Raw genomic sequence first — 23,902 nt, 5'->3', positions numbered from 1 at the left:
AAATTCACATAGTGGCAACTGAAAGCCTGGATTCAGATCATTACTTGGGGGCTTAGCTAGCTCATTATGTACCACAAGCCTGCATTGCGATACCATATCAGTTTTCCTGCTGCTGAGCAGATCCCCAGGAATCAAGCTGTAGTCTGCAGATGGTCACACCACAGTGATTTCTACAACAAACTTATTGGAAGAGAGAATGCAAAATTTAAGCTTCTCCATTTCTCAGTCATCAGAAAGCAGCAGATACCAATGAACCACAGCACATACACACACTGGTTATACAGAAGCATTAACTGTTTAATCCCCCAAATCCTGGTTTCAAGGACAGTTTTCTTTTCTTGAAAGCCTTGTCCTTACACCTCCCAATCCCAGCCCTGACAAGTGACAAAGTCTCAGCACAGAAACTTTCATCAGTAATCTTTTTTGAGCAAAGGTCTGTTTCTAACCCCCTGCCCAAACTCCCAGCTGTAGCACACTGCAGGATCACAGGCATCACAAGCATCCTACAGCAGCAAGGAAGTTGCCAAAAACTCCCAGGTGAGGCTAGAAAACAGATGGGTCCCACACCTCCCAGACAAGCTGTAACACCTGACACCATTATCTGCTTTTCATCCAAAACCAGGCACTTTAGTGCAAATTTAAGGTCTGCCAAACCTTGTTGAAATTAATCACCAGATGTTCCTTTCTTATGCTCTGCTGTAAGAAGTTGCCTATATGATGCTCAAGAAGCTCAGAGTTAATTATATTCTAGTAGGAAACACCTCAAGTATAATAATAATACTACAATTGTATGCTGAACTACTGCTAGCCTGTGATAACAGGGTTGTTGCACAGTGACGATATGAGCATAGCTCAGAACTAAGCAATTGTCAAAGCTTTAAACACATTGCAACACACACAAGAATTTAAGCACTCGCTAGTTTCAGGTAGTTTGTAACATCCTTTTCTATCTCAAATCACACAGAGCATCCACACACAAAATCTCTTAAAATCAGAACATGCTTCACAGGTTGCAACAAAGTCAAAGCAGATGGGCCATGTTACCCCTCTCAGACATTGTTTTCCAAGTGGTACCATTTGTTGGCAAATAGATAAAGTCAGAGCCACAAACAGCTGTGGCACAGCTGGTTTCTGCAGAGTTACTAAAACATTTCCAAACACCATGCCAGGAACTGCAGGAGCTGTTAACATGGGCATTAAAGCAGGTAGCCGTACCTGGCAGAGCTGCTTAGCTCAAGCACAGAGCACACGATTCCCAGCCTCGCACTCTACAAGAAACTAGAAAAACAATCCCAAGGCCACGCTTTCTCTTATTTTCTCATAAAACATTGTGAGTCCATTTACACCAAGTTCATCCAGTAGTTAACCACAAGGATCTTATGGTTACAGGGACTGCAAAAACATGACTTGGATGCAACAGAAAAGGACTGAAAGGGCTCAAACCTGTCCCCTTGCTCTGCTCCCCTCTGGAGTGCCAGGATCAGCAACAGAAGGTGGAGCTGGGAGCAGTATGGCCCATTAGAAGAGGCAGCCAGCCCACATTTTCAATCCTGAGTGTCTTTTTACGCTTTACCAATACTTTTCCATCTCCAAGAGAAAAAAGGAAGGAAAAAAAAAGAAAAGAAAGAAAGAAGTGAGCAAAATCACCACACTCACCTGCTGAGAGCCCGTGGTCCCAGTGCACAGCATTAGTACATGCAGTGTTGTTTCTCCAGTCACATCAGTCCTGTTTTCCCTTGGGATAGGGGCAGCATCCCACAGGAGAGCCAGGAGCAGCCGTGGCCTCCACCATCAGTTTTCTCCGTGACTGCTCCTGCCACTCAGATGACAAGGGCCGGATCCTGCTCTTCTACCCATTGCCACACACTTGTATTCTTCCCTGGCAGCCTCCTGGCTCACAGTCCCACATCCACCCTTATTCCAGCTCACAGGAGCCCCTAAGCAGATCACTCACTTACAAAGCCACGTTCTCCCACCACTCTGCTTGATGACCATTGTTTGAGCTCCAAGAGGAACACCTTACATCTGTCTGTCTTCCCACAGCACCACCACAAAGTCCCACTGCAGAGAGCCCAGGACAACCCCCATCAACTGTTTCTTAGGTTTCTTGCCACACACAGCTGCTCTGCTGGAGATGCACCAGAGTCCTGCTCAGACCAAAGGGAAAAAAGACCCCAAACTTAAGAAAAGACCTCACCAACATCACCATGAGCAGCATAACAAAGGCCCCAAGGCAGCCACACAGAATATTAAAAAGTCCTAACATAAACATAGAAAAATATCTAAAAAGAAAGAACACACTCACCCCACCCTCTATTTGTAAGAGGAGGACAAGAAAGTGCAGCCCCACAGGACCACCCACAGCCAGCTGATGAGACTCAGTTCATTAGGGCTGATTAAGAGGCTTCAGCTGGAGAGAAGTGTGAGTCCCACTAGGGACAAGGCTCTGCTGGTGCCCCTGTGAGGAGCAGGACCACCCCCCACCTCTGTGACAGCTAAAATCCTAGGGTTGAAAAGACGTGAACTGAGATTAGTCTTGACGTTTCTGGGTCTTACAATCACAGTGGGTGACAAAAGCAAGTTCTGGATCAGAGCCTTTCCCGGAACAATTTAAACATGTCTATTTTAGGGAGAGACTGAGTTAAACAAAAGGGTGACAGGCCAGAAGTTGAAAGCACAAGATGTGGTATCCTGGGATTATGTTAAAATCAGGACATCTGAGTAGCCTCCAAAATACATATTTTGTTGGAATTGGGGAGAAAAAGCACTGTAACTTCATAGCCCACTGCCTTTCATGCCGTTTGCGAGTCCTCGTCTCCTTGCATGCTGTGGAGAGGCACTGCTGCCCAAAATCGCTTGACCCCCTTGCAGGATGAAGGCTCAATTTAGAAGGAGGAAATAATCAGGCAGGAAGTGAAAATTAAACCATTCAGTGGAAAACGGAGGGGAATGTTTTTTTCATTCATCTGCCTATGCTGGCATCTTGTCAAAGGACTATTAATGGGAAACCGCGGTGGGAACCGGGGACTTTGCTAGGGGTAAAGCTGTATTTTTCCTACTGGAGGCTCAGTGACTCCTGAAAGCTATCCCACAGCAACGAGAGACGGGCTCAAGGTGAAACTTGAACTTTTGGTGCATTTCCCTGTCAGGTCTGTTCGTGCCTCCCCCAGGCAGCAAATCCAGCAGCGTCAGCAGAGACATGAGGCCATGGTGCAAGGAGGTTTAGTGTTTTCCAGCCCGTCTGGAACACTGCATGCTCTGCACAGCCCAACCACTGCGTGCCCTGCACGGCCTGATGTGCCTGAGCGTGCACAGCACCCGCCTTGGGGGCTGCAGGGGGCTCTGCAAGGAGAGGATGGGGCTGCCCTGTGCTGGATGCAGCCACTTCCAGGTGGTTCTGGTGGGTTCCAGATGGCTGCAACAGCCCCAGCACAGGGCACAGCTGAGCCCATCAGCGATGCTGGTGGTGCTTTTGGGGAAATGTATTTAAGACACAGCAAAATGCAGTTAGGCACTGGAGAGGAGAAAAAGTATGGGAAGTGGCACTGCAAGCAGTGTGGTCAGGGAAGAAGGGATGGAGAGGTGCTGCAGGTGTTCCCCAGAAGCCCCTGGAGGAGTCCTTGCTAGCAGAGATATCAGTGCCTGGGACTAATATTAATTGGCAGTAAATTAATTTTCACTGAGTTGAGCCTGTTTTATCAGTGACAGTAGCTGGTGAGTGATCTGTCTTTATCTCAACTCATGAGCTGTTTCACTTTACTTTCTCCCCAGTTCTTAGGAGGAGGAGGAGTGAGAGTGGCTGGGTGGCCAGCTGGCAGCAGCCGAGGCCCGGTGACCCTGGGACACAGACCTGGGGCAAAACTGTTCACGGCCCTGGCACATGCTCTAGTGCACACCCCCAGTGCATGGCCTTGGTGCTTGGCTCAATGCATGGTCCCGGTGCATGGTTGCAGTGCACAGCTCAATGCATGGTCCCAGTACATTGCTGCAGGGCAGAGCTCAATGCGCAGCCCCAGTACATCGCTGCAGTGCACAGCTCAATGCATGGCCCCGGTGCATGGTTGCAGTGTACAGCTCAATGCATGGTCCCAGTACATTGCTGCAGGGCAGAGCTCAATGCGCAGCCCCAGTACATCGCTGCAGTGCACAGCTCAATGCATGGTCCCGGTGCATGGCTGCAGTGCACAGCTCAACGCATGGTCCCAGTACATCGCTGCAGGGCAGAGCTCAATGCGCAGCCCCAGTACATCGCTGCAGTGCACAGCTCAACGCATGGTCCCAGTACATCGCTGCAGGGCAGAGCTCAATGCGCAGCCCCAGTACATCGCTGCAGTGCACAGCTCAATGCACGGCCCTGGTGCATGGCTGCAGTGCACAGCTCAATGCATGGTCCCAGTACATTGCTGCAGGGCAGAGCTCAATGCGCAGCCCCAGTACATCGCTGCAGTGCACAGCTCAATGCACGGCCCTGGTGCATGGCTGCAGTGCACAGCCAGCTCCATGCGCGGCCCCGGTGCACGCCCGGCCGCCGTCTCGCTCCCGGTACACACTCCCTTGCCAGCCCCGGGCCGCTCCGGTCCCCAGTGCTCGGTCCCCGCCGCTCGCAGTCCTCCAAGCCCCCAGGGGGCGCGCTAGCGCCCGCCTCTCTGTGCCGGCGCCCGGGCCCGGCGGCGGAAGGAAGCGACTTCCCGCGACGCGCCCATGGAGCCGAGCGGGTCGCGCAGCCCCAGGTAGGGCCGCTCGGGTGGGAGACTGCAGAGGGGCTGCCCGGCACACGGGGTCGGTGTCCGGGCTGTACAGCTGCTGCTCTCCGCTCACTGTGCGCCCCTTCTCGCCCCGCAGCGCGGCGGAGCTGCTGGAGGCCCGCGGCCGCAGGGCCCCTCGGCGTCCCCACGGCCAGAAGGATTTCATCCCCGACGGCTCGGCCGAGCAGGCGGAGAAGCTGCGCCGGTGCCGGGAGGAGCAGTGGCAGCTCCTCTCCGAGGAGCCTGTGGAGCCGCCGTAAGTGCCGGGGGTCGCAGGGCTGAGCTGAGGCCCCGAGCAGGGGCCTGTAAATTCCTTTTTCCCTGTGAGGGATCGTGTCGGGGGTCAGAGCAGAGCTGCGGGGGCTCTCACAGAGTCACGGGGTGTCAGGGGCTGGAAGGGTCCTCAAAAGCTCATCCAGTGCAATCCCCCCATGGAGCAGGAACACCCATGGAGCAGGAACACCCAGATGAGGTTACACAGGAAGGTGTCCAGGCGGGTTGGAATGTCTGCACAGAAGGAGACTCCACAACCCCCTGGGCAGCCTGGGCCAGGCTCTGACACCCTCACCAGGAAGAAGTTTCTTCTCAAATTGAAGTGGAACCTCCTGTGTTCCAGTTTGTACCCATCACCCCTTGTCCTATCAGTGGTTGTCACGGAGAAGAGCCTGGCTCCATCCTGTGACACTCACTCTTTACATATTTATAACCACTAATGAGGTCACCCCTCAGTCTCCTCCAAGCTAAAGAGACCCAGCTCCCTCAGCCTTTCCTCATAAGGGAGATGTTCAGGTGTTACCATGAGTAGAACCACGGTGGCAGCAGCAGGTGGGTGTTAGCACAGCCAGTTCCCTTCCTGTCCCCTCAGTTCAGCTGCTCGCAGCTCCCAGGTTGGACTGCAGCTCACCTGCTGTTCCCAGGGAGCAGAGGGTCACACTGGTGGCTCCAGGGTGGGTGTTCAGAAAGTCCCTTAAAAAGCTGTTATTTTCTCTGTTGTGTGTGTAAACCTGTAGCCTGTTCTCTTGGGCATGGTTCAGGTTACACAGCCCCTTGTTGATGCTCACGTGTGGCCTTGTGCAGGCTCAGCTGACTCTCAGTGACCCTGGCTTATCGTTTTTGGTGGTTTCAACAGCGCTACCAGTCTGGATTTTATAGTTTCTTGGGAGGTTTTCACACGCTGCCTCCCAGCACAAACTTTCCCTGTTTGGTGTGCAGTTTTCTGGTAACTGTTTCTCTGTCTGCAGTGAGGAGTAGCAGCAGAAACTGTTCACATAAAATCACACCACTAGGGACTTCAGAGAGAACAGTGACCTCCAGCAGGCAGACAGTTATCTCCCACTGTTACCACAGCTGGGTTTGTTCAAGTCCGTCCTTAAATGCATGTCTGGGGCAGCAGTGGAGACCCTCAGGCTGGGAGGGCATTTTCCTTTCAGATGGGGAAATTATGGTGCTGACTAAAGATGCAGAGCAAGTCTGTAGTGGACCCTGCAGGTCTTACTTTCTGTTTCCTTGAGCCAGCTGCTAAAAATGCGTGTTTGCATTCTTACAAAGACACCCTCCACCCCTCAGCTGTTAATTTTTTCCTGTGAGTCCCTGTGGGTGGGATACGGCAATTTGAGAGTATCTTGGTAGCATCTAAACAATAGTGTGATATATCACGGCTTAGGCTGTGCATCTCCAGCCGGTTGCTGTAGCCTATGGGCAGACATCTGCTGTGCTGACTGAAGACACTCTTAACTAGTTCCTGATTATAAAATCTTCAGCTGGTACTGCTAGATCCAGAGGATAACGTCTTTCCAAACTTTACCCTGTAAAAATGACACCGGGAAGTTTGCTGCCTTTTGACACCTTCTTGAGCTTGTTGTGTTGCTACAGTAGGAGTTGATTGTAGGATGTGCTTGTAATAACAAACTAATCTTTAACCTCCTCAGGAGGAATCTGGTGAAAGCTGAGTGGAAGCCAGGACAGGGCATTGTGGAGCTGCAGTCCCCTGCGGTGAGTCTGCTGCAGAGCATACTCGGTGTCATCATCTCCCGCTGGCCATTGCAGATTCCTTAATTTGCTGCTTGGAAGGGGAGAGAGTCTGGTTGTCAGCAGGGAACAGCCAGAGCCCCTCATGGATTTGTGCTTCTGTTCCAGGGGAAGTTCTGGCACACCATGGGGTTCTCAGAGCGTGGCAAACAGTGCCTGCTGCCCGAGGAGGCTCTGTACCTGCTGGAGTGTGTAAGTAGGATATTTGTGCTGGGGATGAGGGCGTCGGGTCCTTCCTGAAAGATTGGAGGGATTGCAGCAGCTTTGGACTGAAATCTCTAGACTTGTGTAGGTTGAGCAGCTGATATACACCTGGTTCTCAAGGAATTGTCCCTTTTAGCCTGTTTGCTGGTGGAGCTGTTTGTCTCCAGGCCATGGGTTCATATGCTGTACTTCAAAGCAGCCTCTGTGTCCCTGACACCACATTAGTTGGATCGGCAGCCAGTTAATCCAGCTGGTGTTGGGTTTAACCCACTCTTATGTCAAACATCAGAATAGAAACTAGGAAAGTTTTAGGTGATGCAGATTTCTGTTAGTACAGCTAATAAGTCAGCTCTCTTATTAGAATGAGAGAAGCATGAGGAGCATGTTATGAAGTTTTCTTTTGAGTTCTCTGTCTACTTTCTTGCTCTGGGGGTGATGAAATGCACATTTATATGTCAGATTACTTCTTTACCAAAATCTATAGGTTTAGGAAGTTGAACTTCCACAGTTCAGGAAAACTTACTGTTCTGGGAATTTCTGGAAACAAGATCAAAGCATTATCTTCTGTTGCTTGCAGGAGTTAATTGGAATAAAAGGTTTGATACTGACAAATCCTTTTCCTCAGAACTGGTGTACAGTTAATGAGGACATCTGAGACTGGTCAGTGCCTTCTCTGTCTTAAACTGACTTCCTGCCATATCTCCTGTGTATCTTGTATTTTGCAATGACAGGGTTTATAAGTTCATTAGCAGAGTTTTTCTGTGCTCCTTTGGGAAGCAGTTAGGGATTAGTGAAACTCTATGTAGCTTGCTAGGGCCACGTTTAGGCACTAAATCAGAGCTTTCCATGTGAGGTGTCCCTCCACTGAGGCCTGTTATCAGTAGAATAGGTGCACCAATCTAAAGAGGAGTTTCACCGGATTATGGGCATGTGATGCCTTCAATCATAACTGCATAGGTAGGACTTTTTTACCTCTGGCAGTCTGACAGACAATAGATTGTCAACATAATGATAAAAATAAAATTGTTTAGTCAGTTGTTGAGTACACAATCGCTCCCCAGAAGCAGAAAAGACCTGTTAGATAACTTCAGCCCATCCCATGGGAGAGGTGTGGTTCTTAGTGTTTTGTTTTCTTTGTTTATGATTAAACCCAATTGTTTCTTTTTAAAAGGAAAAATAGGTGTAGCCTAAAACTGCCTGCTGGAGGTTAGTTGTGATTGCCTGGGGAATCTACATGTGCGATCACTGGGCCTGGAGTAAATGCTGCTGAGTAGCCACCAATTGATGGCATCTGAGGATACCATTGATTCCTCTGCTCCAGCTCACTCACTCATGCTGGTCCTAGTTGTACTTTGTGCTGAATCACTGAGATCATCAAAGTTAAAGAATGCTATCTCCCAAAGCAACGATTAACAGTTGAGCATCGTACTCCCAGCTGCATCCTCCAAACAGATGCAGCGCTGAAGCGGGAGCTGACAGCTGTGGGTGGGAACTTCTTACCTGGCTGCTAAAGCCAGGGCGTGGGGGAACTGGGCATGGGAGAGGGGCTGTAACTAATCCAGATGGCACATGGGGAGACATGGTTATCATGTCAAGAAGGGTGCTGGCTCCAGCTATCAGGACCAGTGGGAAGAGGCTGGTGTTAGATTTGTTCCCTATGATTGTCTAAACACCAAGCTTTTGCCCTGCAGGGCTATGTCCAGCTCTTCTACAGAGATCTGCCCTTGTCAGTCCAGGAAGCCTACGAGATCCTGCTCTCCCAGGAGGCAGTGAGCCTGCCGCATTACCAGGTGTGTTGGGTGCTGTGGGGAGGATGAAGGCAGAGACCCCGGCCCCTGCCACACGACCTCTCCCAGTGGCAGAGAGCAGAGCAGGACACTTAGTGTGGGAAGGGGAGACATTCTCAGTTTTACCCATTCACCTCCTTCCAGATGATCAGTTCCTATTTCCCCACCTTTGCTTTGGGTCCTAAGCCTGGTGTTTTTTCCTCTGCCAGTGCCACGCTGTATTCACTCAGTTGTTGCAGAACGGAAGTAGATTGGTTTTAAGGTAGTCATTTAACACTCTTGCTTTCCTTTGCTCCAAGGTGTTCAGCCACTTGAAGCAACTGGGTTATATTGTACTGAGATTCGACCCCAGGTAACCAGCTTTTCCTTTCCACGCTGCTTTCTCCTTTCTGAAGACCCTGAGCAGCTCTGTGCCCACTGCATGGCCCCAGTGGAACGGCAGAGAAGAGGACTTAGACCGTGCGTTCCGTCTCTTGGGAGGATAAAAGGCTAAAAGTGGCACTCTGCTTTTCCTTGCTCCTTGTTCTCGAGGAGGTGATTGGGAACATCAAATGGGGCATGAACTGGGGACCATCCTGGTCCTGCTTGTGGATTTTCTGTGCCTGGAAGAAAAGGTTTTTGTTGCTGTATTCTGGGGGCTGAGGAGAAGGGTAGTTCCACTGCCCCGCTCTGCTCTCAGCCTCTGTGTTGGTGTCTCCTTACAGCACTGTCCCGTCTCCCTACGAGAGGCAACTGAACCTGGAAAGTTACTGCAAGAGCTCTGGGAAACACCATTGCAAAAGGAGGAGGAGTTCCAGCCCCCAGTAAGGATGTGGCCCAAAGCCTTTTGCCATCTTCTCCTGGGTTCTGTGGCTTGGGAACACCATCCTCGGCCCTTTGTGCTGTGGGTGACCTGTCTGGCACGGCTATTCCTAGCTATCCCCAAGCAGTGCGGTGCTTTTCCTAAACTTTTTACACTGTGGCCATTTGTCACATCTGTACTTCCTGCACGACTAATAGGGACAAAGTGCCTCTGAGCTTCCCAACTGTAGTGGCAAGGTGCTACAACAGAAGGGTGGAGAGGTCAGTGCAGGAGAAACACATGGCAGATGTCTCCTCTTGCTCCCTTCCAGAGGGATCACAGACACTGCAGTGCCCATCTTCCCCTTGTTCACCCCCTTGATGCAGCTTGCACGCTAGGACTGTACGGCAGAGTTGCACAAGGCCTCTAGAAGTTGCCAAAATGCAAACAGAGGCTGACATAATTACTAATTTTGCTAATAATTATGACAGCTTCCAGTAGGTGGCATCATCCTTTAAGAAACAGGGAGGATGAGACTGGTCTGTAAGTCCTTTCCAGTTAACAAGCAAATCAGTGCCTGAGAAGTCAGGAAATTTTAGGAACTGGGAGACAAAACTGTTGGTTTAAGAATTGCCCTGTCTTCTCTGGCACAAGGCACTGCATCTCATACCAGTAAGAGGAAGGTTTCTGCAGGGCCTGTGCTGGTTTGGCTGAAGTCCAGCATGTTTACGTGAAGGTGTTTGGGTCAGTATACGTATGGGGCATGTGGAGGCTGCGTGGCAGTTTGGGAACATGTGTCTGTACAAATCATGGCCGGGATTCTCCTGGGTGTTGAAGTCAAACCTCATGCAATACTGCTCAGGAATTTATCCTGCCTTTGGCATCCACTGCTTGGTTTTTGGCCTGTTTTTCTCCCTTCTCAATTTATCACACAAGCAAACACCCTCCTTCCAGCCAAGAGGTTGTTGTCAAGGGTTTACACACCTGTCCGGGGGTTTCTGCCACCTTTGCCATCTGTCCTTCAGGCTTGGCAGACTGTATTCTTCCTGCTAGCAGGGAGGAGGCAGGATTCAAAGGGAATAAAACTTCACCACACACTCTCCCTGTACTTTATGCTGCTTCTTCTGTCTTTAGGTCACATGAGAAGAAACGTAAGGTATCTGAGGACTTTGCAGAAGCTGAAGGAACCTCAAAAAAAGCTGAAGATGACTGTGGAGACTCCAGCTGCCTTCCTGTCAATGAACAGCCATTGTCAGGGCAGCCAAAGGAATCAGATGCTGGCAGTGGAGAGAGGAAGTCAAACCCAGCTCCTCTTGATACAGGACAAAAGGACACCTTGAGCCCCTGTAGGAGCCAGGCTGGAGACCACAAGGGGAGCAGCACTGGCACCTGTGCACCCCACTGGGATTTTACCAGCATCATCTTCCCAAATGTGGCCCCAGACCAGCCGTGCACTCATCTCCCCTCACCTGATGACAGGGTCTTGCCAGAGAACGTACCAGGGAGGGAGGTTGATGCAGCTTGCTGGTGTGCACGCATCAATCAGAAACAGGAGAAGCTGTCGCGGAAGGAAAGGGAGCGGCGAGAGAGGGAGAGCAGGTACAAGAGCAGTGTCAATGCTGACCGGGAGGTGAGGCGCTGCTCCAACTGGCAGGAGTACAAAGCCCTGTTGAAGCAGAGGAGCCAGCAGAGGGTTTGGAAACGACCGCCGCATCTCTGGGAACAAGCTGTCACTCCGCTTTTGCGGCCAGATGAAGCTACCTCATCAGGTAGTGGCTCTGGGAAGTTGACAGGGACCCCATTCTCCCCCCAGCTCTGTGAAACATATGATATGCAACAGCAAAAGGATGACATGGAGAAACTGATCATCAGTTTAGGGGACAGTACCTTGAGAAGGGGAATTTAACTAGAAAGCCTGGGCAAAGCAGGCATAGAGAAGCCCAGTCATGGTTATAGGGAGAGAGAAGAAAGCTTGTCCTCTGCCTTTCTGTCTCTTTCTATAGCCCACTCAAGTGCCAGGATAAACCAGGCCTTGGGAGGTCTTCTGATCCATTCCCTGTGTCCTACTGTATTGCAGTCCTTCCTGCTAGGCTGTTAGGCGTGTGAAATCAGAACCAGCAAGACACAAAGTGGTTGCAGGGTGTTTTGGGCTGTGCTCTGGGAGGAGATGAGGAAGTTGAGGTCTTTTGAAGTAGCCACTGGTGACTGTGGTGCTGCCAGCCATTGTCGGAGGAGGAAGGCTCGTGGGTGGCAGTGGAGTGCTTGGAGTGCCCTGGGAGAGAAATAGCTGGTCTGATCTTTTCCTGTTCCTTCTCCCTCCAGCTGCGCTCCTCCAGCAGATCAGCGTGCTGCAGCCCTCCCACATCCTGGATGGAGCCTCCCGGTTAGTATCCAGCCAGCCAGCTCGTAGCTGTTAGAGAGTGGGGATGTCTTGTGACTGTCCCTGCTTGTGAGGTCTGTGAGATGCTCACAGCAGCAGTTTGGAAGCTGTCTGGTGTGCAGGATGGTGAGAGAACCCAGCTCTGCTCTGCGATCCCTTTGCTTCTATAGCAAGGGGCTGACGTTTCTCTGAAGTACCAGGTCCTGCAGCAACAGGCCTAGGGCATTGCAGGCCAATTAAAACATCAGGGCTGCTCTCTTTTCCTGCTGTTCCCTCTGCACCCAAGCCAGGAAATCTCCTCCAGAGGTCTGATTTGGCTTCACCTGTGCCTCATCCCTGGAATGTGCTGCCATCCCTGCTGCAGTGATTATAAAACTTTGGTTTGGGGAGTTTTGGTTCAGCTCCTGCCTTAAAGAGTCTGTGTGGTGGTTGTGTGCAGTCCCTGCAGGGCAGAGCAGTGCTTTGCTCCTGTTTCTCTCAGTGGTGCTTCTTGCAAGGGGGTCTGCAGAGCGGGGAGCCTGGCAGATGTGGGGCGGGAGCTTGCTCTGGTCTGACTCCAGGAAAGATCTGGAGAGTAATTGGAACAGTTGCAGGGTCAGTCCTTTGAGGAGTGACACCTTTCAAAGGGCCCAGACTGCCCTGGTTTCGAGAGGTTTTGCTGTATCTATACCCTACAATGTTTTAATCACATACGTATGCGCATGTGTTCTCTTCTGTAGGCTGCAGGAGGACTCAGGGGGCTTGAAGATAGACTTCAATGTGTATCAAGCAGATGCTGTGGCCAGGTTTAAGAAGACAAACCCTGGGAAGCCATATGTCAGGATGTGTGTTCGGAGGTATCCGTGGGTCTTATGCTGTGTTCTGAAACACACCAGTTGCTGTTGCGGAAATGAAGTCCTAATGATCTGTAAATGACCCAGCATCTTGTGAGCTTTACAGATCATCAGAGTGTCTCCCTTGAGGGTGGTCCTGCCCACAGTTCTTTTTCTTTCAGTTCCTCCTTTGTTGGAGGCTGTGGCTGACAATTCCCCCAGCCCTGTGGCCCACACTATTTGGTCATCTGGTTTCTGCTCATGTTCTGAGTATTACTGGAGTCAGGAGTAAGAAGCCACAGCTGTATTTGTGCAATGCTGTGAAACTCATGTAGAGCTCAGTTTTCCAGAGAGCTGTATGGTCCCTGAATCCTCAGCCAGTGGAGATCCCTATGGATTTCTGCAGAGATGTACCTCCCAGAGCTCGCTGCAGCTCAGGGCCATCGGTTTAGTATTTTGATCTTTGTCAAATGTAAGTTTAAGATCAGTATGAAGAGAAGATAGGTGTCTCATCTCTTGCTGGATCCAGAATCTGATACTTCAGCTCCATAGGCAGGTGCAAAGTTCAGTCTCTGCCTTTTCTAATTCTGATATTCTACAACTGTCCCTCCTCCCCTCTGCAGCCGTAGTAGCCAGGGCGAGGAAGGTGGTAACGCAGGTTTACAAAAGTCTGTTGTGAGCAAGCAGAATGATCCTTGACGCATAAATATGTTCATTTATGAACAAACAGGCTCTGCAGAATTAAAAGGAGGGAAAAGCAAGTCAGATGTTGATCCCAGCAACCTAAAGATTTCCTAGCACAAAGGTATTAAGATTGCACTGGACTGACACTTTGCCAATACCCGTGTGAGCTACATCTAATAGGCACAGTATGGAGCTGTGTGCAGTTGCCCTTGTTTTTGGCAAAGGATTTGCCAGCTCCCAGTTCCCGGCACACAGCGTGCTCTCTCGGGGCTGGCGGCCTCCTGCTGCAGCTGAAAGGGGTGGGCAGGGTCACTACCACATCCTAAGACCGAAGTGAGCTGTTGTGGTTGGTGGCCAGGACGGCTTTGTCTCTATATACTTCTTGCTTTGAGAACAACAGAATGTTTTTCTCTCTGCAGCTTTGACGAGGAGATTCCATCCCTTCGGGCTTTGAAGCAGGTTACATATCAGAGTGGGGACGTCCCGGTGGTCTTTGCGCTGGTGGATTATGGAGAAATTGCCTTTTATTCACTGAAGGAATTCAAGCTGCCAGTTGATGTTAATCACTGAAGTCACTGTCACTTGCAGAAATGGTACGGGATAAGAGGAAGAGCTTTACTCAGGATTTGTTTTCTTGATTAATGAAATATCTCAGAAAATAAAGCCTGTGATAACTGGAACCTTGGGTAGTTTACCACTTTGTTCACTGTTACAGGCTTCACCCAACCGGATGACTCAGGCATTAATAGCAAAATTTACAGCAAACAAATGTGTATGGCTTAGCTGGGCATTTCTGGACTGGAATACACGCTGCTTTGTTCTTGAAGTCACTGTTTCTCCAGCTTTCTCATCTCATGGACTGCTAGTCTGCCTTTTCCCTGTCATCTTTGGCTGACCTGTGGACCATTAGAAAACACTTCACTGGTGATCCTCTTGTCACATGTTAGGAACCACTGTGCTATACCCGTCAAACAGTTGGAGAGTCACTGAGGTCAAGCAGGGACAGAATAAGCTGATCAGATCAGTGATGTCTTGAGCCTCTGTCATTCAGCTATGCCAACAACTGTCAGATCAGATTCTGATCTGAAACAGACACAGCCACAGGAAACTGTGCCTTGAAAGCTATTTGATCAGTTGGAGGTCACAGAGACCCCCCAGAGCATTGCAGATGGCCCTCCAGCCTCAGGCTCTAGTGGCTGTGCTGAGATGTGTTTTGGCCACACAATATTATTAAACTTTGGCCACCAATAACTGGCACACTATCTGATAGTCTCACCAGAGCTGTACTGCAGCACCCTCTGTTTCAGCCTTATATCCTCTTTCCTGGCTATGGATCCTTGTCTTTACTTTTGAAGGTGAGAAATCCCCGAGTAAAGAAAGCAGCTACAACTTCCTCATGAACATTTCAGCCCTATGGCTGTTGTGCTCCAAGCTGAGGATGTCATTGCTTTCCAGGCCCTACTGTGGGAGCTTTACACCAGGATATCCAGGTACCTAATTTGCTTTAGCCTCTGTGCAAAAGTGCTCCTGACAGATGCCAGAAAGTCTGCTGGATAGAAACATGCTGAGCACGGCTGTGTTTCATATCGAGGTTCTTCAGAACTGCAATAGCAACCAGTTTAAATGCATTTTATTTGATAATTTTTGAATTACTTTTGGAGATGGGTAGAAGGCTAAGCAATAAAAGTGCCATTTCCAACAGTGTGAGCTCCTCCGTGTGGTTCTTAATTTCCCCAGAAATGTTAATAAGTTATGCAGGGGAAGACACTCTTGAGGAGGCTACTGGGACCCCAGTAACACCAGCTGGTGAATGCTCATGGTCCTACAACCCTGCGCCTGCGCAACCCTGTTCCTACACCTGTTTGGATCCAATGGGCAGTGTGACTCGGAGCCTGGAGGAGTCCCCGCGTCAGTGTGCGATCCCTGTCAACACAGGACACCTCGTCGCCTTCCTCCTGCGTGGTCAGCGGTATCATAGCCCAAGGTGGCCAGGATCTGCTGCAAGCACGGCGCCTGTTCCTGTTCCATGCACGCACTCCTGCTATTAGATGCTGGAAGGTGAGGGCCTGACAGCTCCTCCCACATGTCCTCCCCTTCCTCCTCCTCCTCCTCCTCCCAGCAGTGCTTTTGCTCCCATAACCCTCTTCAAACACCAGAGTTGTTCACAGCTCCAGTGTGTTCCCTCAGCATTCTCCCAGACTGTTTTGCAGATTAAAGACAGTGGGAAGAGGGTTTCTAAGAACAGGTGCAGCCAGAAGAGCTCCAGTTTGACCCACAGGGCTCACGTTTGTCCCAGTATTAGGTCAAGCTCACTCCTGTTGATTTCATTCTGTCTCATCTGCTTATGCTAAGGTGGAATTGTATCGATGAACACTACAAGAGCCACCCAGTGAGTTTCGCTGGGGCAGAGACTCCCTGATTCAGCATGAAACAATTACAATTTAATAACCACTGCAGGGAGGATTGAGAAACTGTGGCTGCCTTGCTCAGCACCACAACATCTGACTGCTTTTACCAGGAGGGGATTATGATGCAGACTGATACCACTGCTTCATTTTGGCCTGCAATGAGGATTGGCTGGATGTTGCAAGAAGGTGACAGAAATTAATATTTTAATTGGAAAACATTGCTTTTGGAAGCTTGGCTGAAACGTCGTCTGTTACTGGCCCCTTGTCAGAGGTAATTTCAAGCTTTTGCGTGGATGCAGAGAGGTTGGCAGACCTTGTACTACCCTTGCACTCCACATAGCTGGCCGAGGAATCAGTAGTTGTTGTTCCTTGCAATAGGATATAGACTGTTGTGTAGCAAGGTAGCAGCGGTCGTGTGGCTCTTTCCAGCTAAGGCTTCAACTTTCTGTTAAGCCTTTCCATCTCTTTTTTTTTGCAACCGACGACCGGTTGGCACCTTCCCTGGGCTTGGTTCCTGCCCCTCGCGGGGCTGGCGGACGAACAGAGCCGGGAGTAGGGGCCCTGGCACGGCCGGTGCTCGGTGTCCCGGTCGCCCCGGGGCCAGGGCGGGCTGTGGCGCGCTCTGCCCGCGCCAGGCAGCGTGGCCGCCCATATGGCCACCGCTTTCTGATTGGCTGCGAGCGAGCCGAGTGCTGAATTATTCATGACCGCGCCGGATGAAAGGGAGGCTCAACTTAGTTTGCATGCGAGGCTCCGCCCCCAAAGAGCACTTTGCATATCTGCGGCCCCGCCCCGTGGGGGCGGTTCCCGTGCCCGGCCCCGCCCCGCCGCACCCCTCCCGGAGGTGCCCGGGGAGCGAGGCCGCCGCGCAGGCGAAGGGGGAGCGGGCGCGGAGCGGAGCGAGGCCGGGGCGGCCCCGGCTCCAGGCCCCGCAGGTGAGCGCAGCTCGCTGGGGCTCCGCGGGGGGTGCATGGCTGGGGCCGGCCTGGCAGGATAGACTCCAGGAGAGGGTCCTGGCGGGGGGTCCGGCCAGAGCGGCCCCGGGAGGGCTCGCTGAGGCGGGCCGGGGCGGCACCCGCTCCTCCTGGGCTTTGCGGCGCCCCGCGGGCTTGCTCCCGGAATCCCTCCGGCGGGGCTGGCAGGTGCTCACCGGTTCCCCCGCCTCCGGGAGGTCCGCTTCGCCGCGTTCGCGGGCCCTCCGCGCTGCCCCGCTCCGGCGAGCCCGGCTGCCGGCCCTGACCCGGACGCACTGGGGCTGCCCACAGCTGGAGCCCCGCACCCCAGCGCGCCCCGGGACACCGGCCGTGGCTCGCCTCTAAAACTTCAAGCGCTGACGTTGAGGGATTGGGTTTGTTCGGGGTCTTTTGTTTGCCTTTTTAATTTTTTTTGCTTACCGAGTTTGCCGTGCTGTGTGCGCTCTGGAGCGGGGAGCGCAGGGTACCGCACGGCAGCTTCACATCCTGGGACTTCATGGAGGTCGCGGCGGTGGCTGCTTGTTCCGTGACTTCCTGCTTCACCCCTCGGCTCAGTGGGGCCGGGCCAGAGCCGCCGTGGGGGGCTGGGGGACCGGCCCCGGGGCGGAAGCTGCCCCACTGGCTCCTGCGAGAGCCGTCCGGAGCGGCCCCTTTCCCCGCCGCTGCCCCGTCCTGCCGTGCGGAACATCCCTGCCTGCGGCCCGGCCTCGGAGCTCTCCATCTGTTACGGCTGGTTCAAAGCAGATGTGATTAGTAAGGATTGCAGTGTCTCCTTTGGGACACTCTGTTACCGTTTCCTTTGTTTTCTTTTTCTTTAAATCCCTGTTCATATTAAATGTATCCCATTACTGGTTTATTTTCCTCCCCGAAGTTTTAAGACCTTGATGGGTGAGGGAGCACATTACTTCTAACAGGCAGCAAGAAGGTGAAACAAGTTGTTTAGCCTTTGTCCCAGGTTGCCCTGCAGTTGTGTTATGGGAACAAGCTGGTTACTGACAGCTTGTCTCCTGGAGGTGAGGCTTAACCTTGACTTTGGAGAAGGTTTGGTGTGTTTCTATGTAGCATTGGTAATGGTGTAGAGCAGTTGAAGTATTCTTCTGGGTCTGTGTTTCTGCAGCATAGTGGCACAAATCTTTATGCTTGTGTGAGGATAGTGACAAGATTGGAGGACAGATTCACTGAGATACTAAAAATTGTCCGTTGTAATGTTACTTGATGGGGAGTGCTGCTCTTTGTAGTCATCTGAGAGCACTTTGGTCAACTGGAATATCTTGCTTTACCAAGTCCCAGGTGAAGCTGTGTGCCCCAAGCAGCTGCCTGGTGATTTTAGCTTTGATTTGGGAAGCTGGTGCTCCTGGCAAGTGGAATGCAAAGCGGTGGTACATCCTAAGGCTTCTCCGTGCGTCTTGGCACGTTCCTTGTAAAGACATGGAGGGGACAAGGATGATCTGTGCGGATAGTGAGCAGCACCTAATCCTGCTCAGTGCTGCTTGTAGCCACGTGAGGGGCTCCCTTTAGTCCCTATGGTGTTGAAAAGGGAGCAGAGTTCTCAAACGTCTCCACAGAACAGTGCTAAGGAACATTTTTGTCTTTTGAACAAATTGCACTGGATGTAACTACCGACCAAAGAAAACTATTGGAGGAGTTAAAGCAATTGAGTCCTATATCTTCTAGTGGCTTTTTAGCTCAGTAATGTGATTATTAGTGGGAATTGCTTATGGATGAGGTGTGTTTTTTTTCTTGGCTGATACAGAGACTTGAGAGATATCGAAGAGTAAAAGGTTTTAAGCATCTCTAATGTAATGCAGTTAGTACATGGCCATAAAAGTATGTGATACTGGTAGTAGCCTGATGTTTCTTTAAAATAGTTTATCAAAGGAGGGACTGGCGGTAGCTTAAAGTTTGATTTCTGTGCAGAAATTCTATGGGAACTCCAGTTCTCATCTAGAAGCGGCTTCTTGCTTGATCTCTTTGTGTTGCTTTAAGAAGCAAATCCTTTTGTGCTTTATTCCATTGCCCCAATATGTTTGGTGTAAAATGCTATTCCAAAGTTACAAGCCACTCTTCCATTTGAATCCTGCTGCTTGGGAGCACACAAAGTTTTGCATCATGTGCAATTGTGTTGTTTAGTGTGAAGACTTTGTTCTGCTGTAGCGTTTTGAAACTTTGTGTTGTCATACTCCCATGACAAGGCGAACACAATAGGAGTCATAATGACACACAAGGTTTGCACAATTAGTAAATTCATTGCAAGTGGGCAGTCCCTGGTAACTCCAAGCAAAAGACTGTGAAATAACATGAACTTGCCTGATTTGTATGATGGGTTCTCAATTATTTTTCAAGAGTTCTTGGGGAATCTGTCTTGGATCTTTTATGTAATATTTTCTGTGTTTTGGGAGGGCAGCCACCTACATGTAGTGTTGACACAGTCTGTTCAGTTGTTCATTCAACCACCTGGCTCTCCAGGTTCAGGGAATGTAATCCTGTTTTACAGGAGGATCTTTCGGTTAACCTCTGCTAGTGCCTGGCTACTGTGAGCAAGGTGCATCCAAACAGTCTCCTGTTTATAAAGCTGCAAGTTTTTCATGTGCTGGCACTGTTCCTTCCCTTGCTCTAGTGTCCTGCTTGGCTCCTGCTTTCTCCTTGAGTATCTGTCTTGACAGTGTGTTACAGCTGAGCGTGATTGTAGAGATGAGCTTTATACAGCAACAACCTAGGTAAGAGAATACCTAGGGCTGGTTTTATTGATTTCAAGCTAAAAGCATTCTTAAACTTGTAACTTCACAGTGAATCATGTCTGATGGCTCCTGTAATCGATAAACTTGATAAGACTAGTATTTAAACTTTGCTTTGAGAGATCATTGGCGCTAAGGAACAGCTTTTCCCTGTGCGATTGGTCCGGACTCTGTTCTGTTGTTGCTGATTGTTGGTAACAGGAGCAAGGCAAACGTCTGGGTGCGGGAGGGAACCTAGTTCAGACAGGGCTGTGGCGGTGACTGGTTGTTATAGGAGCACTAGCTGCTCGTAGTTCAAACAAAGCTTGTTGATAAGGCCTCTTTTATTTTAGCAGGGTTGATAAAGTATTATCAGATGCATAGGTACAAGTTCTTTTTTTAAGGACCTGTAAGCAGGAAGGGGTGATGAGGAAGGAATGAAAAGGAGCCCTAAAACAAGACAAGATTTAAGAGTTCTTGAGATACTTGATGCCATTTTTTAAAAGAAAGCTGTTGGACCTTATCCCATTGAAAACCTGTTCAAGTTGAGTAAAGGTTGCATAGGGAGGACACAGGTGGTACCTTGCAACTCTCCTGTGTGAGCAAAATAAAGTCATTTTAGGTATGTTTTTGTTGTGGGGTTACCTGGGGACTGTATCCACACAGTACTTGTCTACGTAGTAAAAACTTCTGACCTGGGCTTCCTCGTCTTGCAAGACTGGATTAACTTGTGTGGTTGGGACTTGGAACATTGGTTCTCTTATACTTTTGGCTGGAAATTCCACTATAATGGGAGAACATAAGCAAATATTGCAATGAATTTCTACAAAGGGTAATTCCCCCCATCCCATGCCTGGTTGATGGAGAAAATCCAGAGTGTCTCAGCAAGCTGTGTATGGGCATCAAGACCCACTGCTGTGTGCAGAAGCAATGGAGACAAAGCACAACATGGAACTCTGAGGGGACTGCTAACACACAGCAGTGAGGAACAATTAATGCTTTTCCTAGGAAGAAGCATTCGTTTTTCTATTGAATGTGGGTCTGTTGTGAGACGTGACATATGTACTTGCCATAAATCTCAACATCCTAAATGAAAGGAGCTGAGCAAGGAAGCCAGAATGAAATCTGGTTTCAATGTTAACGGCTCCTTAGTCTGTGATCGGAAACGGGATCGTCTTGCAACTCATGCTTTCATTGCATTTCTAGCTGAGTAATGAAGGGCTTTTGTTTGTGGCTGGATCTAATCAAATGACAAAGGGTACCTCCTATTTAGCTAAGCATTCAGCTAATGAGGCTGCAGGAGCTTGATGTACAGGGCACTCTGAGCTTTGCTGTCAGGTGTCCATGTACTGAATATGAGCAAAATAGGGACTGACTCAGCCTTGGGCTGCTGTTGCCTACAAACAACTGACCTCAGTGCATCTTGGAAGAAGAAAATGATGCACAGTTTCTGGTAAAAGGCTCATCTTTGAAAACCTAAAGAATTGTTTCCCAGGAAAATAAGACCATTAGATACATACAGACCTGGCATGGCTTCAGAGGCTACTGGAGGATTCCTCTTTGGCTACTGGTAGCCACAACTGTTACCATATGGTTATAAATGCTGGCTGGCAGATAGCTGCGGAGCACATGGAATTGGAGTTTTATGTAAGACACTGAAGGTGTGTGGGAGAGAAACTGGTCGGCTAATATGTAAATGTGCATCTGGAAAATAACGTTATACAGATTGTGGAATCTTTTTTGTTTTCTTCTAGATTTGGAAAAGGCTTTTTTGTACTAAAAGGAAAATTATTCTCATTGACAAGAGCTTTGTAAAGTTACAATAATAATTCTGTTTGGATAACCTGTTCCACAGTGGATACCATTCTCTTTGCTGTTCCTCCTTTGCTCAAAACTGCTTTTCCTCCTGTCTCCTCCCTTACTGTGACACTCAGGTGTTCTTTGATCAGGCAAGTCAATTGATACAAGTCAATGAGAGGTGACTTTTGTAGCGTGCCTTCTCTGATCATAATGGCCACATCAGCTTGCCAGGATGATGTTTCTTCAAGTGAGCTGCTGCTTGATTCTGAGCTACTATGTTCCTTAGCCAGTTGAGCAAGTTGTTGTGGGCTGGAGTGTGAATGCTAGATCTCTTGCATAAGCAGGTTAAAACAGCATGCAATTAATATTTCAGAATAAAACATTCTAACAGAGTGTTAAATATGAAGTTGTATCTCTCTCAAATCAAGCCCCATCTGCTTACTTTGCTCGTAACAGTGAGTTTGCCTGTGCTGTCACAGCTGAGGTCTCTTTTCCAAAGTGGGAGGATAATTAGTAGAGTTTCTCTGTGGGTTTGCCTAGTTTAACAGGTCCAGGACATTGACTGACAGTGGGAAAGGGTGCGTCTTTTTGGCACTTTCCTTTCCTTGGCTGGCTAAGGGCAAACTGTGTTATACATGGGTGTGATATGCTCTCCTTGCATAGCACAGCGGCTTGTCACTGCTCTGTAGCTTTTTCTAACTTAGAGTAAATATAGCCTTGTGTAAATATGTCCCTCTTTCTCTCAGGAATGTCTGGTGAAAGAAACTTATGATCTGATAGAATTTTTGAAATTTCAGTTGAGGTACCTAAATCATTGTAGGATATACTTTCCAAGTGAACTACACTTTTATTTTTCTTCTCTTTTTCGAGGGACCCCTGCTATATGTGTGTTTGTACGTATTCTTCCCCCCCGCACAGTTCACATACACAGATACCTGTAGCTCCCTGCTCAGAGCTGCTTTTCGCTGTGGTGAGCGGGGATGCTGGTGACTAGGTGGGGACTAAGTGACTCAGGCTCTTGGTGCTGATGTGATCTTCTGGTCCTCTGAACCAGGACTGCATTGCAGTCTGCTTAGTGAGCTCTGGACAGTACTGCGTAGGTGGCTGGAGATTTTGGAGTGTGAGCAGGAAAGGTAGAAGGGTACAACAAGGAGGTACAGGTTCTAACTAGGGGAGTTTTAAAGGGACTTCTCAAAAATAAGGCTATGGAGCATCCTGTTTATAATACCATTTCATTTTTTTAGTCTTTTACAGCTGGTAAGTCCTTGCTGGAAGGTATTTGAAAAACAATTCAAGCTGTTCAGGGTTGGCTGGCTGATTTAAGTCGCTAACGAGAGACCATAGTTATTGTAGGCGCAGAGACAGCCACCTTGTTTGCCAGCTCTGCTGCTCCCGTTATCCAGACAGGCGGTGAGAGCTCTCTTCCCTCCGCCACCCTCCAGCCCCACACTGACCAAGGGCCCAAGGTCCTCTGTTTGCCGGACAGTCCCGTTGGCACTCCTGGCCCCTCTCTTCCACTTGACACAGTAGCCTTCCCCACCTCGCTGTGCACGCTTGTGTTCCTCTTGTGATGATGGGCTGCTATAGAATATCTATACTGATTCCTCATCGGACCTCAGGAGTTCTGGCCCTCACTGTGCGTGTGTGTTGTGTACAGAGTAGCTGGTAAATGGCTGTAATTTCCTGTCCAACAAATGAAAATAAAATACTGACAGGAGTGTCCAGTAGCTGCTTCATGAGCAGCTGAGCTGTGTGTGCACTGGAAACTGGAGCTTGTCAAAGATGGCCAGGGCAGGCAGAAGCACTTATGCCCAGGTAAGTTGTCAGGATGCCATTCAAACCTTTGCTCTTGAATTGGCAGAGTTTTACTTGCCGTTTAGCACCTCTGCAGAGGGGAGACCTGACAAAGAATCTCTTGAGCTGTACAGAATATGAAGCGGGATCCCCAGTGTGGTTGGTAGATTGAAAGTCAGGTCTAATTAGTCGTGCTTGGATCCTCCTGGTGCTACGAGAGACACAAAGCAATGGGATATACTGAAGGGCTTGTGCTTCTAGTTGCACATTGAACTGCAGGTGCAAGATTTCATTCCCCTACCCCCACCTTGAGCAGGGAGTTAGGCTTGATATTTTACAAAAGCAAGTTAATAATTAATGCAGCTACCCTGCAGGCAGCACAGCGCCCTTTCTGCCCTACCCATGGAGCGAGCTGAAAATGTGCTTCTTTCTCTTTTTAGCTCAATAGCTGGAGGGTTACCTGGGGTGAAAACTGATCCTAGTCAATAATGCCTGTGAGCCCGGGGGTTAGCCTTTAGACTGGGTTTGTCGAAATGTTGATGTGAATGCTACAGTTTTGCTTGGCTTTTCTTTGAATAAGGTCAATCGAAGTGGTCACAAAATGGCCAAGTGTAAAAACTCTTCTAAAATCCTCTTGGCTTACCTGTACTGGTTTGCTTTAGCCATGTGAATATGGCATTGTGTAAGTCCTGCACCAGAGATGCCGCTCTGTGCTGGTATCGGGTTTTAGTTACTCGATAGCAATGTTGTCTCATTGTGCTCTGGCTGATTTGTGTTACCTGCTAAACCAA

At 49.6% G+C, this 23,902-nt stretch overlaps 1 protein-coding gene across 3 annotated transcripts; it reads left to right on the top strand.

Annotated features, from left to right (window-relative positions):
* Positions 1-4,668: 4,668 nt before the first annotated feature.
* Positions 4,669-15,081, top strand: TSEN54 (tRNA splicing endonuclease subunit 54). Of its 3 annotated transcripts, XM_080356712.1 has the most exons (12): positions 4,669-4,730; positions 4,843-5,001; positions 6,674-6,737; positions 6,882-6,965; positions 8,669-8,767; positions 9,064-9,116; positions 9,469-9,567; positions 10,680-11,314; positions 11,868-11,928; positions 12,645-12,761; positions 13,841-14,014; positions 14,137-15,081. In XM_080356712.1, the coding sequence occupies exons 1-11, from the start codon at positions 4,702-4,704 to the stop codon at positions 13,989-13,991; spliced, it is 1,551 nt and encodes a 516-aa protein (XP_080212838.1). In that variant the 5' UTR covers positions 4,669-4,701; the 3' UTR covers positions 13,992-14,014; positions 14,137-15,081. The 3 variants fall into 3 exon arrangements, with proteins under 3 accessions (XP_080212838.1, XP_080212837.1, XP_080212839.1); XM_080356711.1 differs by lacking the exon at positions 14,137-15,081 and having other exon boundaries at positions 13,841-14,101; XM_080356713.1 differs by lacking the exons at positions 11,868-11,928; positions 12,645-12,761; positions 14,137-15,081 and having other exon boundaries at positions 13,841-14,101.
* The last annotated feature ends 8,821 nt before the right edge of the window (positions 15,082-23,902 follow it).

The sequence above is a fragment of the Nesoenas mayeri genome (genome assembly GCF_963082525.1).
Source record: "Nesoenas mayeri genome assembly, chromosome: 19".
In the NCBI taxonomy this organism is placed as follows: Eukaryota; Metazoa; Chordata; class Aves; order Columbiformes; family Columbidae; genus Nesoenas; species Nesoenas mayeri.
This window is presented reverse-complemented; position numbering and strand designations above follow the sequence as displayed.

What these genes read in the sequence shown, in the direction of transcription:
- TSEN54 (XM_080356712.1), top strand. Translation starts at nt 4,702, where the DNA reads ATGGAGCCGAGCGGGTCGCGCAGCCCCAG. An exon ending in GAGGAGCCTGTGGAGCCGCC is followed by an intron (nt 5,002 to 6,673) that starts GTAAGTGCCGGG and finishes TAACCTCCTCAG; the next exon opens with GAGGAATCTGGTGAAAGCTG. An exon ending in AGATGAAGCTACCTCATCAG is followed by an intron (nt 11,315 to 11,867) that starts GTAGTGGCTCTG and finishes TTCTCCCTCCAG; the next exon opens with CTGCGCTCCTCCAGCAGATC.